General features: G+C 37.7%; 1 protein-coding gene across 1 annotated transcript in view; it reads left to right on the top strand.

Annotated features, from left to right (window-relative positions):
• TRPM3 (transient receptor potential cation channel subfamily M member 3) overlaps positions 1 to 18,371 on the top strand; it is a 266,636-nt gene that overhangs the window by 177,510 nt on the left and 70,755 nt on the right. Inside the window, exon 9 of the mRNA XM_062600481.1 lies at positions 6,241 to 6,364. Within this exon, the coding sequence (XP_062456465.1) occupies positions 6,241 to 6,364 (124 nt within the window). The remainder of the gene's footprint in view (positions 1 to 6,240; positions 6,365 to 18,371) is intronic.

The following is an 18,371-nucleotide window of genomic DNA, read 5'->3' as shown; positions in this document are numbered from 1 at the left end:
CGAAGCTCTCTCTCCAGAGACCTGTGCCGGAGCTGACTTGCGCCTGACTTGCGCCTGCAATGCCTGCAGTGGTGTGATGGAGTAAGAAATAGATCAGAAGGAAATGTGAAGTGTACCTTAAAGTAAAGATATCCTTGAAGGTCAGTCAATCCTGAGGACTAAGAGCCTTTTCTCTCTCAGAAATAATCTGTTCAATTTGATGGGGAAATAGGAAGCCCAATATGCTGTGTTTCATACTAGGCTTAGTTTGAGAAATGTGAATATCAGATATGCAATATTGATGCATTTTTTAAGTTTACCATAACTTTAGTGTTGGAGAACATACATTGCCTTGATCTAAAATATTTGAGAGCATTCAAGGGTATACAAGGTGGCTCCATTTCACTGCAAGGAAATAAGAGTCTCAATAGTAAGCCCCATTCCCACTACCCTTCTGCCTTTTATATCTTCTTACTTGACAAGCAATTTATGGCTGGGAGGCCACCCAAATGAGAAACAGGCTTAAATGCAACCTTCCCCATGTAGTGAATAGGAGGGACTTTGTGGCTGCTTATGAGTGTTGCTCCTAACTGAAAAGTCAAGACCCACAGGCTCTGATGTACTTACCTGCTCATTTACATTAAAATTGTGTTCAATTACTTTAAGCACTGAGAACATTGGAACAATCATAAGCCCTCAAGTTTAGCCCCTACTAAGCACCTAAACTACGAAAGTGAACACTGAAGTAGTTCATATACAAAGCCAAAGTATTTTTGACTGTGTCATCAAGGATGTCTTCTCATTTCCTTTTCTTGCATACAACCACAAGCTGAGAGTAAAATGACTGTAAAGCACCACTATTCATAGGATCATTCAGTAGTAATTTTTAATCCTCAGAGAATTTTTAAATTAAATGCTAAATTTAAAAAGAGAAAGATGAAACACTAGGTTGAAGCTATGTCACTTCTTAGACAAATATTTCCTTACGGAATGGGAAATGACTAGCAATATTCAAATGTAGTCTCCCAGCTGAGTTGAGTCTTAACTATTCCATCAGCTCTGTTCCTGCAAATGTGAGAGCCTTAAGGGATTCAGTTCAATGCAGTAAAAAAGTACTTCTTGCCTGATGTTCATAACAAAACATAAAACATTCTCTCTACTTTAAATGAGCTATACATGCTCTTGTGGAACTCATTAAAGATTACCTTCTGATTGATCCGTCTCTACCTCTCCCATGGCATAGCTTTTAGGTTTCATAACCAGAGGATATGACTTAAATATTAAAAAATGGGAAAAATTAGCTTTTTTCATTTTGAGTAAAAGGAATCATAATGTAGGTTGGATATCTGTCTTCTATGTCTTCCATAATGTTTAGTATTGCTTCTGAATTATTCTATGAGCTTGTTTTCACATTGCATACATTTCTATCAGTCCCCTTCTCTTGTACCAAAACACTTTGCAAAGCAAAAATCTGCACGGAAACAAGTTATTTCTTTGTTGAAATAACCAACTCCCAACAGCCAACTCCCTTTTGGTGAAGGAACAGACGTTCAATAAACAGAAGTCAGGCAAAAATAGTTTTGAAAAGCAACCTCCCTTGAGTAACTTCCAGCAGCACCTCTTCTTCATCAAAATGCCTACCAATCATCACTGTTTGAATGGAACAAAGGAATAATTGTATTGATTTTTTCGCTCTTCTCAGAACAATTTTGTGTAAAATGGGTGGATTTCAAAGGTAGGAGAAATTCAGTCAGTCCTACTGAGTTGCATATCTTTGCCTTATTTACAATTCCAACCACAATAAGTATCAGCAGAGCTTCTGGTCATGTTTCTTGCATATGGTATAATTCTTTACATAGCTAATCATAATTTAAAAGGAAAATACCTTCAATTTCCTGTAAAGGAGAGCAGGGAAGAGTATTCACATCACGAAGATATCTTATATATAAACTTTTTTTACGTAAAAAGAATAATAAACAAAGAAATAAGAATTCATAAATGAAAAATCAGAAATAAATTATGCGCAGTTCACTGAATGGAAGAATTTTAAAGCCTTTCAATATCAGCCAGTTAAAGAAATCTACCTTACACTTAGAAATCTGATTAGAGCATAAGCATTGTACATCTCCAATATGTTGTGCAACTCCAGATCTCTAGAGAAAAATGACTAAATAATTTAGGGGTCCTGGCTATGGACCAGATCTTTTAAATCCTCTCCAAAATTGTATCCTATGAGCCTGAAAGACTGTGATGTTAATGAATGGAGTGTCTGTTATCTCCTCAGATATTAGGCATGACTTCAAAAAAGATTTCTTTATGAGAAGGGAGAATGCCAAAATGCTGTCATCTGTCTCTACTAGATCACCTGAAGCAATGAAGGGAGTTCTGCTTTGTAGTTCGATTTTCCAGAATATTTTGGACAAAACTAGAATGATATTTTATTTAGTTTGTGACTACAGTTAGTTTAAGTGGCCTCTCCTGATAGATACAAAACATCTTCCTCCATTTTTTCTTATTAAATCAGGTTTGATGATCTAATGCTTTTCAAAACAAATACTGGCACCTTCCAAAAAAAAAAAAAAAAAAAAAAAAAGGAAAAGAAAAACTTTCTCTTAACACTTCTGAGTAGATGTTTTCCTAAACTACTGGAAACTGATATATACAGTCAGATTTTTGAAAGTAGGTACCTAAATCCCATCAAATTATAAGATAGCAATACAGCTCTGGAAATAAAGTAATTGGTACCTAAACTTACAGGGAATAGGCTTGTCTTAGATAAGTAGAGAATGAAAGAATAGCTTTTAGTTATGTGGGAAAATAAAAGAACAGATTGAGTTATCTTTTTTTTTTTTAGATTTTTTTTTCTAGGCAGGAGCAAGGTACCTACAGAATTGCTGCCATGACCACTTGAAGTATTCAGTGAGTTATGTCACTGAAATAAATAAAGCAAGACTTTATTGGTACACTACAGAGTATTTTCTGTGTCAGAGCCTAGCAAAAAGATGATAAAAATGCTGTCTTCAGCTCACACTATTTGTTTTTAGATATGAAGCATATGGTTTTCTTAGAGGGGAGTATGCTGACTTTGAAGGAAGACATGATCATAGAATATCGACGTGGTGTATCTGACTGAGGTGCATGATGTCTATGAGCCTTATGTATATGGAGGCTCATAACATGGCAGAGGCTGCTGCATGTGCTAACATCGAAATGTTAGGTGTTGAGCATCTCCTACATTTCAGGTAAAAACTAAAATCACAAGACTTTAGAGTCCACCTCTTTTTCCCAAGGCCTAAAATCAGGAATCTGTGATATTAAAAATGCGTGCTACAGTTACATGTGTAGCGAATATAGTTGTTTTTTTTCCTAATAGATAAATCATCGCAGCACTTGCACATTGTTTTGTTCATAATGGTCTGTGAAGTTACCTGTTTGACATACATTAGGTTTGATGCATGCATCATAGGTTTAGACATTTTAATAACGTGGTGCAGGCTGTATTTGTTCCAGATGAATTACATAACTGAGATCTTTGATTTGAGAGCTTCTAACTTTAATCGATTCTTGTGTGATACAGTCTTGACATGATAATTTCAGTTTCCACAAAGTTTAACTCAGCTATGTGCATTTTATTAGAAGGTTTGCTTTTTTTTTCTTTTTTTTTTTTTTTGTAGTTTTGATTATGATTACTTCAAGTTTTCTATCTCACAAAGACATTGAGCAGGAAAATAAGACTTGCAGTAGAACTGAGACTTTAAAGTACATGCTTTATAAAGCTAGAAAACTGCAAAAGTTAAATGCTGACAACAAGCAATGATATTTTGAGATGTGAATCGCTGTAATTAGGAAACTACTTCATTTCATAGATTTTTGTAAAGAATTCTATAGCTTTCACATTGAGCTTGCTTCACATGCTATTTAAACTTATGATATGGTATAGTTTCCTGTTGCTATAATTCAGGAAGAAAAGTGATGGCTGCTTATGAAGCCTCAAAAGCAAACCCTGAGGACTTAATTGTGCTTTCAGTCAATGCTTGTCAAAGCAAATTTCTTTTACTTCTGTATGTATTAGCCCGAGGAAAGCTCATTGTATTAAATAACCCAAACTTCAGGTTTGAGTTTTAAATTTCTTTTTTTTTAAGAAAATTCAATTATGATGAGAAAATAGGATAAGCTTATCCAGAATCCTTGGAAACCTTTGTGAAATCCTTCCCTGATTCAAGCTTCTGATTTCAGACATTTCCAAGTATGTGGTTATACACTTCACATTGTTTCCAACAGAAAAAAGAACTTTATTTAAACCTTTCTTTTATGACTTTCTAGCTGGTGCTTTTAGAAAATTCACGATTGTCTCCTTTTCCTTTTTTTAGTTTGAAGAATGGAAAAATATATAGTTCTGAACTATGTATGTTTACAGAGGCGGCTTCTTTACACACCATTTAAAGAGTAGCATTCTTGATTAAAGGAAATTCCAAATTGATTATTTTAAAGAGCCCCAAGAAAGGGCTTCAGATCTTACATCACATATTCTTTTCCAATCTGCCGCACAAAAACATGTTAGACTGGGGAGGCCTTCACTGGCTGTAATTACAGGATGCTCTTCAAGGTTTCAGCCTTACCAGGCGGATTCTCTCAATGAGAAGTGAAGCTGTTTCTGCCTGTGCAACTTGGGTTTCAGAGGACTCTGACACCTTATTTCATGTTTTCATGTGCTTGTAGCATCCTTCCTTCTACACACTAGACAGTATTTTTCTTGTTCCTCCACATGCAGAAAGTTTTCCACTGCCAGCTTCCCCTGCTGCCCCTAGAAGAGCAGGTGATTTCCACCAAAATCATCATAATAAGTCCTCTTTCTGTGAGGAAAGTGGGTCTCGCATATGCCTTGCAGGTTTATTTGTGGAGTGGAAGACGTATTCACACCAAAGATATTTGTACTCACAGTCCAATTTAGAGAGCCTATGCACCCCATATGCTAATATATGTATTCTTCTATGCATCTCTTTTCTATCCCTCTTTCCTATCCCCATTAATTATCCCTTCTAATGACTCATTTGCTTTAGGTATGATAACAAGATATTTGAACCATATCTGAAATTCAATTTTGTAGTGAATTTCCTGCAGTCTCATTCACGCTTTCTTGCACCGGAGAGTTATAGGTGACATTTACCAATGGTATGAAATAAATAGGGTTTTAGTCTTTATTATTCCAAAGCAGCTGCCATACGCAAATACTGACTTTTAGATACTGCACTGCCTCTGATAATTTTTTACTGTTGCTGCGGGGCTTTAATCATAAAGTTTTGTTTTTCTTCTATTATAAAATATGGCTGATGTACATTTACTAATTTTCATACCCCCATATGATTAACGTTGATTTATCCTTTAAAACACTCTGACTCAGCTAATTTGAAAAACTGCTATAGTGCAGAAATTTCCACATTTCAAAGGATACACATTCTAAATTATTGAAAACACTAATTTGTAAGACATTAAGAAGAGCAGCATTTCCTCTAGAACGGGCTTGATGATTGGGCTCCTTGATATCAAGGGCTGTAGTTCAGTTACTGATATTCCATGTAGTGTTACTATTTCTTTCTGCTGTTGGCCCACTTTTTGCAAGTACTAAGACTAGCACTTAGGCACATAAAATGGTTACTCTTGAAATTTCTCGAAATTCAGCATAAATAAAAGCAAAAAGGTTTCTTTGGCTGGTTTCAGGAGCAGGGCAATAATCTTTATTCTTTTCTTATCTTACACAAATGTTGTAAGATGAAGTTATTGGAATACTAAAGCTGAAACCAAAGGCACTGACAACAGAAATACGCCCAGTTTCATAAGACAAACTCTAAGTTAAATTATGCTAATTCTCTGATAGAAATGCATGTTTGGTTCAACTAGATGTGCTAGTGTCCCTCAAATCCCAGACTAACAGTGTGGTTCTTGTTTTCATTAGGAAATCCCACATAGTTGATAGCTTGAATGATCTTCTACTGTGCAACATCTGGAAACTGAAATTAAAACTTTGGAGATGAGAGACCCCCAACACGATGATCAACATAATTTTATAGAGCAATGTTTCCAAGTTTGTCTCTTGCTTTCAGCAACTCCTACTCTTCAAACCCATCCAGAACAAATTTCAGTGCTTTGCTGTCTAACTCCTACTTGCCTGAATTTGCAGCATTTTCCCTTATGACCATTTTTATCATCCACATTAACAACAGAATTTTGCTTTTTCTTTTCTTTTTTTTCTCTGAATTTCAGACTTATCAATGAGTCCTTGAGGGACCAACTGCTAGTTACCATCCAGAAGACGTTCACCTATACCCGAACGCAGGCACAGCACCTCTTCATTATCCTCATGGAGTGCATGAAGAAGAAGGAGCTGGTATGTTCAGACCTTGCTTAGCTGAGAAGAGAAAGCTCAATGCATGCTTTGACTGAATCTTTCAGGAGCCTGCTGAGGATTTTACAAATCTGATAATGTGGTCTAGACTCTAAAAGGTGTAACAAAAAGGTGTAGTAGTCCCAAAGCTGATAACTGTATAATACCTTTGTTTGCTTTAATCTGTTTCATGACATTATTACGCAAACTACAACAGTTCTGCTCCCTGTGTATTTTGATAGGACAAAAATGTAGCTAATATGACAAGGACGCTATTACTTTTCAATCATCTACAGGCATATTATGATTAAAATTCTACCACTTCCAACTATATAAACTCTCAGAAGAAAGTCTAATTGTATAGCTGTCACTGGGATCATATTTTAAAGATACTGTAGAGATGCAGAAGTATCACTAGGGCTATTATTTTATTATGGAGATGTGTGAAAGGAGAAGAAAACAGCTTGTCTCCAAGGATCCTATTCTGCAGTGGCAGGCTATCACTTTTACATACTTACACTTTCTTTCAAAAGCTTCTGGGAGCTCCATCAGGTTGCTCTTGCAGAAGCATTTTTGAAGCAAAATCACATTTTAAAACGATTGGAATTAAATTCTAGTAACTTTTGTTTCTCACAGACTGACTGAACAGACATCTTTATATTATGTAATTTAATCCTTCTAAGATCTGTTTTAAATTCATATCGTAGCCCCCTGAAATTCCAGGTTGTTGACAACTTGCAACACTTTGTGTAGGGAAACTTCAAGAGAAAAGACAGAGTCAGTTTCTTTATAGATATTTCTTTTTCCAAAGTTCTTTGAGTTCTCTGTAACTTCATCCTCTCTTGTGCCTTTTAATTTCAATTAAAAGGAGGACATAGAGAGAATGATACCACTGAATGTGGGTGTAGTAATGGTTAGAAAGAGTTAATAGGAAGATTGGCCCTTTTAGCCAGAGCTTTGCAAAATAGCAAAAGATATTCTTTTATACAATTTAACTTGCCAAGAATGCAGTACCCTGGCCACTAACCAGCAGCTCGTGCAGCCACTAAAAATTAATCGGCCTTCCTTATTCATAACAAGGCATTTACACATATTATAAGTACAAGGTATTTACTTTGGGGAACTGCAGGAGGGGGCTGTGCAGGAAAACTTTCATGGGGCAGACACTGCAGCAGCATGTGGCTCCATTCCACCGCTGCACAGAAACCACAGATGGTTGATGAAGCTGACTTGGACATTTGCCATTTATTGGTGTCCCTTACAGACTGCTTTCCCCACAGTCAGAATTCAGATGAAATGGTAACCCTGTGCCTTGTACAGCTTTGGTGCTGTAAATGTGCCCATTTACATTAAACTTTTAATAATCATAATGCACATGTAAAGAACCTACATGGGAGGGAGAGAAGGAAGGAAGATAGCAGGAAAACAAGAAATAAAGAGAGAGAAATAGAGAGACATCAATTTATCAAGAATCCAGAGAACAGGCAATTCTAGATTATTGCAGGCATCTAATTCCAGATTTGTTTGTGAGGCTTTGAAAGAACTCTGCCATTGAGAATTTAACTACGGCGTTTTCACCTGCAGTAACTAAGTCAGGATTTTTATTTCAGGCAAGGTAGTACATAAAGTTGTTTTGCAGATGTGTCACCTTTGTCACCATGTATACTTCTCAGCTACCTCTCTTGTGAAAAGCTGGTAGTCAGGAGATAGTTTGTCTATAGTTAAGTGCTTTGAGCTTGAGTTGTAACACTAACCCAACTATACACAAAGGAAATACATTACAACAGATATTTCTCTCAGGTATCTCAGTTGAATCCAGAGAGTGCAAGTTTTAATAGTGGTAGGCTGAAAAGATTGCCTACGTGCGGTGTACTTGTTAAGTTAATGGTGTCCTTTAAGATGATGTAGATGAACTTAGAAGAATGACAATATTTGTAATGATGAAGGTAGCATTGCCAGAAGAGTTGAATGACCTTGGGGGAATGAAGTATTCCCAGGAGTGAGTGGAGGCTTCACCAGTTTTACACAGCCAGATGTTTCATGTCTCTAAGTCTCCTCCAGCTCTTTTCCTTGACATGCTGGTTTTGTCATGCATAAGATAAAACATTGCTTGATGAACTGACATTGTCATTGCTCAGATCTTCCCTCTCCCAAACCAGACAAATAGAAGGAAGATGCGAAAAATTGTCTCTTATTAGAGCTCAGCAGCATCCAAGTTATCACAGCTATTTTTCCAGAGTTGATGGGTCCAGTCTCCCAGGCTGCCTGATTTTGTGGCTGCTAAGTTCATAAGTAGCAAAGTAGACAACACAAGAGACTTGCCATATTACAGTGTGCAGCTAAGCAAATAAATGCAAATAGGTACAGAGGGAAAACGCTCTTACAGTAAAGTACATAAATACAGTTGAGTTACAGATGTGCAGACAAAATTTCCAAAGAGAAAAGAAAATGCAAGATTATCTGTGGAAAGGGATTAAAAATATCCCTTTGAAAAAAGGTGTCTTATTGTACCTACTTAGAACATATGAACAACTGGCATCTCTTTTATAAACCTAACAGAATTGTGGTGGTCAGGGGAAAAGCAAAGTCATAACAAAGATTACAGGAAATGGAGTGTTTCTAGTTCTGACATGTTGACATTTATTTTTAAAGAATGGTCTCTGAATTATATACCTTACTTTCAGATGTGCACTGTCCTGTTTATTTGCTGAAGACTAAGTTCATTTGCTGAATAAAATCTGAGTACATGAGCTGGATGATAGGGTGAGGCCATAGCAGATGAGAGATAAAAGTTTGTTAGGTTTGCAAAACAGAGGAAATTTCACTTCTCTGTTTAATAATTAAGTTTAATTACATTGCAAACATAGCTGTGTTGGCAGTGCATGCGTCTGAGCTTATGGAGGTGTATGATATAAATACCTATTTAGAATTAAATAGAATATAGGTATCTGTGCATATAATTGTAGAATACATGGGCAGGAGAGTGGCTTATATATAATTTATGGAGATTCACTACCATTACACATACAAAGAATCCTTTAAAATGTTTACTCAAAGTAGTTACTAAAATAAGAAGCATACCTAATTGTGCAGGAAATAGTATTATAAGTCCACTCAACACCTTTTTTCAAAAACTACTAGGAGCACTTTTTCTACTCGTTCCCATTTCCTCCATGCAACTTCAGAGGAAGCTAGAACAGCAAATTTGATGATACTTTGTCTGCCACTGAGAAAAAAGAAATTGAGGGGGAAGGAGAGAAAAGGGAGGGGTCAGATTTTTGAGGAAAGAAAACAGAATTTTTCACATGGTACCTTTGCGTTCCATATCACCTAGTTCAAAGGCAAAGAAGAAATGGACTTCCATAAATTAACAAGAAATGACAGAGAGAGTGGGGAAGAGCAAGGCTGCCTCCGAGGTTTTTCTCTGATCTCTCACTTTCACTCTGCACTCAGCATGCGAAGAGCAGGCCAGGGCGTTCCCTGAGGATCCGACCCGGCATCGGCCGCAGTCCTCGCTCAGCCCTGTAGTCAAGCGGCCGATAAGAAGGGATCCCTCAAAGAGCAGACTAGAAGAAAATTCCCTTCAGATAGTATCTAAACACACATTGCGTTGGGTTGTACATCAAAAGTCTGTTTCCAGCTTTACAAAGGAGTGCTTTTTTCTGTCTTAATAAATAATTAGCCTTATTATTTGTCCTTAAAGATAGTAATTCTGGTGCTGGAGTTATCTGGCAAATACAGGTTGCTCCGCTGTTTCAACAGTACTGAATCATGTTGCAGCTTAGAGTGGCATATTGCTGGAGCGCTGCCTTATTCCCAGGAAAGCGACATGACTTCTCGAGTCCGAGTGTGCTTTCCGGCAGGCTGACCGCGTCCCTCTGCGGAGCAGGGAGAAGAGGCAGAGGGAAGCTTCCTTGGGCAGGCAAGGGGAAAGGCCCCTTTGGCAAGCCAGGGGGGTGTATGAAAAAGCCCCCAGTGAGATACATTTGTCATAAAATTAGTGCTTTGAAAATAGTGGTTTAAGAGCGAATAGGCCTAATCTTATGTCCATCGGACAGACAGAGACATTTCCCATGAGTCAGGAAAGGTCCTGTCTTAGTACTTTATCAATTAAAAGATGATAGAAGTAACATCAGTGGTGAGGACTATGCACTGCCCGCTGGTAAAGTCTGGGGGTTTTTTATTGCTACCGTGACAGTTTTCTGCTGTTTGAAGTTCCAATTATTACACTAAATGAATTAATAGTATAACTGAGTGTAACTCCACTACAGGGTAAGTTTACCAAAGGAAGAAATTATGGAGAGTGGGCATAGGTTTATATACACTAATAGGTTTGCATGCACTGGTAAATTCTTGCTTAAAGGAAAACAAGATCATCTGTCTTTCATATCAGCAAGTAATGAATATCTTTTCCTTGCCTGTCCTGTTCTCCGCTATTCCTGTGGCTTAGTGCACAGTCACAGTGACAAACATGATTACTATTTGGGCATAGCGTAAAGCTTACAGCTACTCTGTATGGCAGTAGTTTATTCCAGACAAATTCTTGACTAGTTTGCAAATCTGGTGCTGCCAGAACAAACAAACTAGATTTCATGCCAAAGCAGCTGAGTACAATGAGCTGAGACCAGGGTTGACTTCTTCCCTTAAACTGAAATGGAACCAAATTGTCCAGAAAAACAAAGATTCAGTGTATGAGTAGCCGAGTTGCAGTTGTTCCTGGTTTTATCCACCTAATACAGAATCTTGACTCAGCTCACCAGTTACTTACACAAAGTACTGAGAGGCTGGTGAGTGACTTAGCAGTTTCTTTTCCATTCAAACTACCAATGATATTTATTCTCCTTCAGGGGTTTCTGTTTTGTTTAACTGAAAAAGCTGGAGCAAATCTGTCAGTGTGTCTGGAAGAGTTTATGCTGGCAAATGACTGACCTGATCATATGCTGGCTACAAACAAACTATGTTTTTCAGCTGGATGTGCAGTTCAGTGAATTAGCAGTCTAATTAAACATTACTTGCAAGTGTTTGTCAACATACATGTAGACACATTTGAACTGCGTATTAACATACATGTAGATATGTTTTCACCCATGTATTAGCTAAGTCAATTGGCTTTTAGTAATACCAGAATAATTGTCTATTTCTTTCTTTGGCCCTTTACAAAGGTTAAAATAGCTCATTGAGCTCAATATTTTTAAATAATTTTTTTTTTAAAGAAATTGGGTTTCACTTGTTAACAAGTAAACAAATAAATTATTGCAGCTAAGGTTTCTTCATGCTGACAGAATCTTTGTATTTTGTATAGTTGAAGTTCATTTCATTTTCATGAAAATTAAACTTCCAATGCAATCATTTCCAGTCAATAGGATTAGTCTAGTAAATAGGCCCAACCATTGTAAATTTGTGTTAAAATTATTATTACATGGTAAATTTAAATTCTGCAAACTTTATTTGATTAGGGGTTTTTTTAGGAAATAAACCTCTTTCTAATTTTTCTGACCTGCAGGCTGACAAGAAGCCAGCTGAAGTAAGTTGGGCTTTGTTATTGACTCCACTGAGAACAAAATCTGATCCTAGGCCCACGTTTTTGTGCCGTCTGCTACAGTAATCCCAAGAACAAATTCCACAGACAAAACAGCTACTTGCATCAAAAAAGAGATAAAGGCAGCTGTTGTATTACACTGAAGCCTTGAAAAGCTTTTGATCTTAGCAGTCACCTTTCAGCTGGTGGCAGATGAAGTAGGGCTTCTGCTGACAGAAAGCACAAGCAAGACCAACTGTTGAAGCAAAAGTGTGCAATTGAGACAGTTATTTGGTCTACCCTGAACTGCAGCCATGCCATCTTCAGCTGACCGCTGCAAAAACCAATAGCCCTTTTGTAACTTGAGCCACACAGAGAGCTACAGAAAATCCCTGATCTTGCTTCCCTGATCCCTGAATGCTTGCATTCAGTAAGCATGAATTTTCTGTTCTATTTGGTGCGTATTCCTTGCCCGGTTATCACAGATGGAGTCACCTTGTAAAGAATAATATAACTTAAAATAAATACTTCCCTTAAAGTAACAGAATATTAGGTCTATTTTTCTCAGTAATGAGTTCTTAACATCACTCATGGCTTTTATATTAAACTTTGAGTGGAATGACAATTCAATTTTACAGTGGTTACTAGCTGTGAGGAAGAGATGGGTTATGGGTTAAGTTGCTCACTAAAAGCCCTGAATGCCATTAGCTTGATTGGCTTTTTTTACAGAATTTTTCCTACCCAAGATTCATTGTTTAGCCAGACAGCAACACTGAGGTGCCGCAGCCCATTCTTGGCAAGTACGGGAAGGAACACACACACGTCAGTGTGATGCAAGTTCAGTCCAACTTTATTCCTTTGTCTATCGAATTTATATATCTTTTCTAACAAGCTCGTGTATCAACGCGCCTCGCAAAGCATTTCTATTGGTTGTCTAATATTGTCCAAGCGCATCTGCTCAGTTTCTAATTGGCTGTTGTGTTGACTCCCCTTGTGAGTGATCACAGGCGCTTGCTGATCTGTTGTGTTGACTCCCTTTCTGGATGCGTATCCTGTGAGTAATTACAGGTGCCTGCTTATCTTTTCTTCTTTAGCCTTTTGTCTTCAAAAGAATTCCTTCTTGGTGACCTTTGAGCGGCTTGTTGCTTACTTCAGCTCTTCATACTCCTGTAAAATAGCCAGGGCCCCGACACAGGGCCCCAACACTGAGGATATGAGGTTAAGTGCCAGAAGGAACATATTTACTCAAAGATAGCAACATCTCATGCTGTGATTTGCTATCAGTTCACAGTTTCCCAGAATGAACTACCAGGACGTGTACAGCTGTAGAGAAAGGGACACACACATCCACCCAAATCCCAGAGATAGAGAGCTGAGACTCTGAACTGTAAAACAAAACTTTAATAGTATGCTCACAGGACTCATCAGAAGGTCAGACACAGGCAGACATCAGAGTTGACTCCAACCCCTCTGGTCCATGGCACAGGTGCCTGCTGCTCTGCCAGAGGAGTGCTTTCCAGCAGAAACACAAATTTGATGGGTTTATGGTTGCTAAAGGTGGAATGTAGCATCTCCTGTAAAAGCATTTTCTAGAGGCTTTTTCTAGGTATGTGCTGCACACTAGGAGAATGCCATGTAAGATCTCATACATGATCTTACACCACTAGTGGAACAGTGTCTGTGGGCAGCAGCCAGCAGCTGCTTCAGGACAAGTCGAGTTAATGAACTCTGTTATATCATTTCAACAGTTTCAACAGTTATAATTCCTGCTGTTTGGGACTTCAGTCTTGCAGATAACAATGCAACTTTATTTACTATATACATATCCCTTTTACTGTTAACATACTTAAGCCACTTTAGGTGAACTTCTGTGAACTTCTCTGCAGAAGAGATGGTGGAAGTGTACAACATCACATTTACTTCACTTTTCTTTCTGGTATCAGAGTGCTGGCGGAGCTCAAGATATATCAATTTTTGAAATAAAATACCCATTTTCTCACTGAAAACCATCTCTCTTTTATCACTATATTTGTCTAGTTCCAATATTGTAAGTCTGCATGGAAGCTCATATATAAATATAATAATAATAATAATAATCATAATCTGTTGATTACAATGCCTAGTGACTTAAAGCACAGTTTCTAAATTCTGTTTTCCTGCTAATAGTCTTTGTGACTTGCAATTTATATTTATTCATGTTTCTTCAACTTTGAAATGAGAAGTTGGTATTTCACTGACTGAATAGAGACATAAATGGTCTAAGGTAGCAATTGCACAAAAGCTACTGTACAAGTGAAAAGGATTGTTTTCAATGTTTTCAGTGTCAGTACGTATTATTTATTATTTATTCTACTGGAAAATATTATGTTTCCTTCCAAAAGGCAAGGTTTCAAAGGGACATGAGTGTTCTGCTTCCCCAGACTTGGAAACAGACAGGTTAGCTGAAGAGCTAGATGGCAAGATGTAAAGTTTTTTTTACATGGAGCAGAGCTGTGAGATTTCCATAGTCTTTTCTTTTCAGTCATTAAGTAGCTGACATAGCTGTCTCAGCCTGGAACAAAAGCTACCAATTTCAGGAAAAGCTAAACCTTGACAAAAAATTTTTGTCAAACGATTTTCTATGGACCTAGATGGCTTCCAAATTGCAGAACTGCTGCCTTTTTTATAAGCACTGAATTTTTTGTTTGTTCTCTGCTTCTTACCAGATAATGAGTCTGTGACAAATTATGGATCAAAGAGAAATGTGAAGTGTGGCACTGCTGCCACGGAATAGAAGGAAATGTAAAATTTCTGAATCTTTACTGCCAGCATTCAAACTCCTCCCTCACCTGTCTGCTCCCTCTTATTTCCTCGTTTGGGATTCTCTTTCTTATTCCTCAGAACAGTACACCGCTTGATCTAATTTTTCCCTAAACTTTCCTCTCTCTAATCTTCCTCTTGCTGGATGTCCCCTTATTTGACCACCTCCTTTTTTCTCCAGTATTATCTAGCTACTACCTGCTAACTTTGATCTTTGTTGTGCTGCTTTTTGCCTGCATGAAATAGGATTATTTACTGCAAGAAAAAAGTGCTTTTCCCTTCTTATCTTAACCATTTTGAAGCTTTGCATAACTGACCCTCTTTAATGGTTTGTGTTATTAAACTCTATTTTTGTCTTTTTAGGGAATTTTCCTCTGAAATATTTAAGTAGGCCTAGCTAAATTAAAGGTGCTAAAATGCGCTCCATAACAATTTGTCTGTTTTGTTGAATTCAGCCAGAATAGTTTCAGGATATATTTACAATATATTTGCCTGCTTCTCTGTAGAAAAAGATGTTTCTTTTTGACTTATGTAACTGTTAGGCAAAACAATTTGTTTTTTCATGAGAAATGATATTTAAAGATACTCAAAAATTTTGGAGAGGGCAGAAAAAATCACTTTGAATGAAAGTTATATAGTGACAATAATTTTTTTTCCTCCTCAATATCATAGTAAAATGATGATGATGAAAAATGCTCCTAGCCCTGAAAGCATGAATAACTTGCAGCATTTTTAAGATGCCATGAATAGAATGTATAAAGAGAGTACTGTTGGCTGCTTTCACTGCTCTCATCACAGCTACAGTGTTTTTACTGTATCTTTAGCTATCCACTGTATAGTCAGCAGGCACTGTCAGTCTGAGGTGTAGGGAATAATCGTTCTTCCCTGTCTCCCTCATGACAGAGAGCAAAATGCTTTCAGTGCAGCTGGGCTCCCTACTGATCTGACATTGTTTTCTCCATCTTCAGACAAATACTGACTCAAAATCTGAATGTATTTCAGTTGCTTCTTCTCACTCTGAACTAGCTGAGGTTAACCTTAATTAAAAAAGAACTATTTGCATATAATAGAATATTTTAGAAATTCAAAGCACAGCAATTCATATTCAGTCTTGGGCTCTTACACTGGCAGTGAATGTCAGTAAGAAGTTCTTCTGCATCTGGGAAGTTTTCGGAACAAGTCACAGTAAAAAATAAACAGTGTGATGAGAGGGAAGGACTCACTTTGGGTTAGAAAAGGCTTTAAAGGAGGAAATAAATATGCCAGTAGTTGGGAAGAATCTTTATGCCCTGTAATTAATCTCTTTAAAAACCATCTAAACTATTTCAAAACAGTATTTCAAATGAATTCCCATCCCATGACCTGGAGAATTTGCATTTAGTGAGATCTTTGGCTATGGCCTCTCCCTATTGCTCTTGATTCGCTTTCTAGGGTAAAGTCAATTTTACCCATGGAGAATACAAAGATGTTTGCAGTGTAGTAGTTCATACTGCTGAAAGTGTTATCACTTATGTATTCAACTAGGCCTTATTATATCAAATGGTGATACAGCTACGCCAGCTCAGAGGAAAGCCTACAAGCAAAATGAGCAAGTTTTTGTGTCAAGGAATTTTCTGTAAGTCTGTATGACTTGCTTGTGTTAGGACTACTGCTCTCCAGTTAGAGCTGTTTTTGTCTGTCTCCCCTGATACAGTCCTGTCCTCTCCACTCACAATAGCTCTGTGACACCCAAAATAGTTAGGGGCAGAAAAGTGACTAGTTGCTAAAGAGCCAGGCAGGGGAAAAAAAGTTGTAATTCAGAAATTTTACAATTAAAATATTACAATCTACTCCCTGTCCCACTACATATCTGAATACCCCTGCCACTGCCAGCATTGCCTCTTCTATGATTTCATTTGCTTTCTGTTTGAAAAAACTCCTCAATATCTGCAGCTCATGTATTTGATCTTAGCTTGTCTTTTGATTTGACAGCTGCCATTAAGTGGACCATGGGTGCCCATCTGCATATATGCAACCATAATTTGTATTTGCAAGGTAACCCTGCCTTTACATCCATGTAGAACTTGGAAAACCCTAAGTACCAGTGTAATATGCATGCCCCACTGTATACAAATCACTTCTGAACGTCTAGTTCAATTTACTACTCTGAGGTAAATCAGTATTACCTGATTTTGCCTGTAGACACACAATGCAGTAGTGCTGTGAAGGGAAGCAAATGATATAGAATGCATCATATTAGGCTGAATCTGCCCTACTGAGCCAGAAGCTACACAGAAAAAAGATAAAAGGATTGTAAAAGATATCTGTTAAGCAAGAGTGGAACTGGTGCTAAAAAGAAAACTGTTCTGAAGTGAGCTGTTTTAAAATGAATGCTTTCAATAAAGAGTCTAAGGTCAGATAATCTCTTCCTCCTACCCCCCATTTTCTTTCTCTCCAGCTGGTTTTTTTCTTCATCTCTCTGTTTTTCACTTGCTCTCTAGCTGCCTTGCCTGAAAATTAGGTTTCTGCCCTGCTGGACTGTAATTATTGCTGGCAAGAATCGCGGCGTGCTGCAATCGTTGTGCTTGCAGAGAAGGTCTGTTTTGCCTCAGCAATTTTCTAGCACATTTTCCTAGGAAGAATTGGAACACAGCTAGTCTTTTTTCCTAGAAGTTAATCATGTTCATATTAAGATATTTCAGTAAAATTTGCAATGGAGTGGAGGGGAGACCCTTATTAGATTTTTTCTTTCTCTCTTTTCCTGTTTTTAAAGATAAGCCTTGTCCTGGAGGCAGGTTTTGTGGAGGCAAACAAGAGGCAATTCTCTGTGCTGTGTTCCCTCTGTTTTTACCGGGAAAACTGATATAAGAGTTTGGCTAGTGGATGTCCATCATCCATCTACCTCTGCAGGGCAGCGCCCCAAGGAGGAGCCCAGCAGAGCTGGTCCTCCCTGCCCATTGCCACCACTGCTCCTCACCTAACCAGCTAACCTTACCCAGGAAGGTCCCTTCTCACTCCTGTAGATGCCATCTTCTGCCTCCCACTGATAGAAGGGCACATAAATGTGAGTCACCTGGGTTGGAAATAGCTGCTGCATTTTGCACGTAGTGGTATGCATATGAAAGTAGATTTAACAAGAATCTGGATGCCCATTAAAGCTGCTTTTGAAGCTTCTTAGCATAATCTTTATTGGTCATTTGGAAGCATTTTTGCTTGTCTATTAAAGTTCCAGGTTTGTTTTCACTCAAAGATTTAAATCCATCTTCAGTGCAGTTCAATACAGTTTTCTATTTGTAAGGGATGTTAACATCAGCTTTTAGTGTGTTTGTAAAGAAGAGGAAAAGAATTTATTAAAAAAAAAAGCTTAATCTGCTGTTGGAAGTCATACTTACTGAGATGCCTCAGGCAATTATCTGCAACAGTCATTTTGAGTCAATAAATAGTATGACTGCTGCAGAAGAAAAAAGAGGAAGTGGAAAAAAGAACAACCCCCAAACCCCCCAAGGTAGTGGAGAAGGAACAGAAAGAACTGTTATTTTAAAATAATTCAGTTTAGTGATCCTAAGTAATTCAATTCAGCAACTGAAACTACCAGCCACATGGAAGACATTGTGTGGCCCAGTCCCTTCGGGGGGGGGGAGGGAAGGGGGGGGAAGAATACTTGATTTTTTGATTTTTTTTCTTTGAAGGTAAATTGTTTTCTAGGTTCAAAGG

Source organism: Rhea pennata, chromosome Z (assembly GCF_028389875.1).
Source record: "Rhea pennata isolate bPtePen1 chromosome Z, bPtePen1.pri, whole genome shotgun sequence".
In the NCBI taxonomy this organism is placed as follows: domain Eukaryota; kingdom Metazoa; phylum Chordata; class Aves; order Rheiformes; family Rheidae; genus Rhea; species Rhea pennata.
The sequence above is the reverse complement of the archived record's forward strand: the minus strand, read 5'-3'. Positions and strand labels throughout refer to the sequence as shown.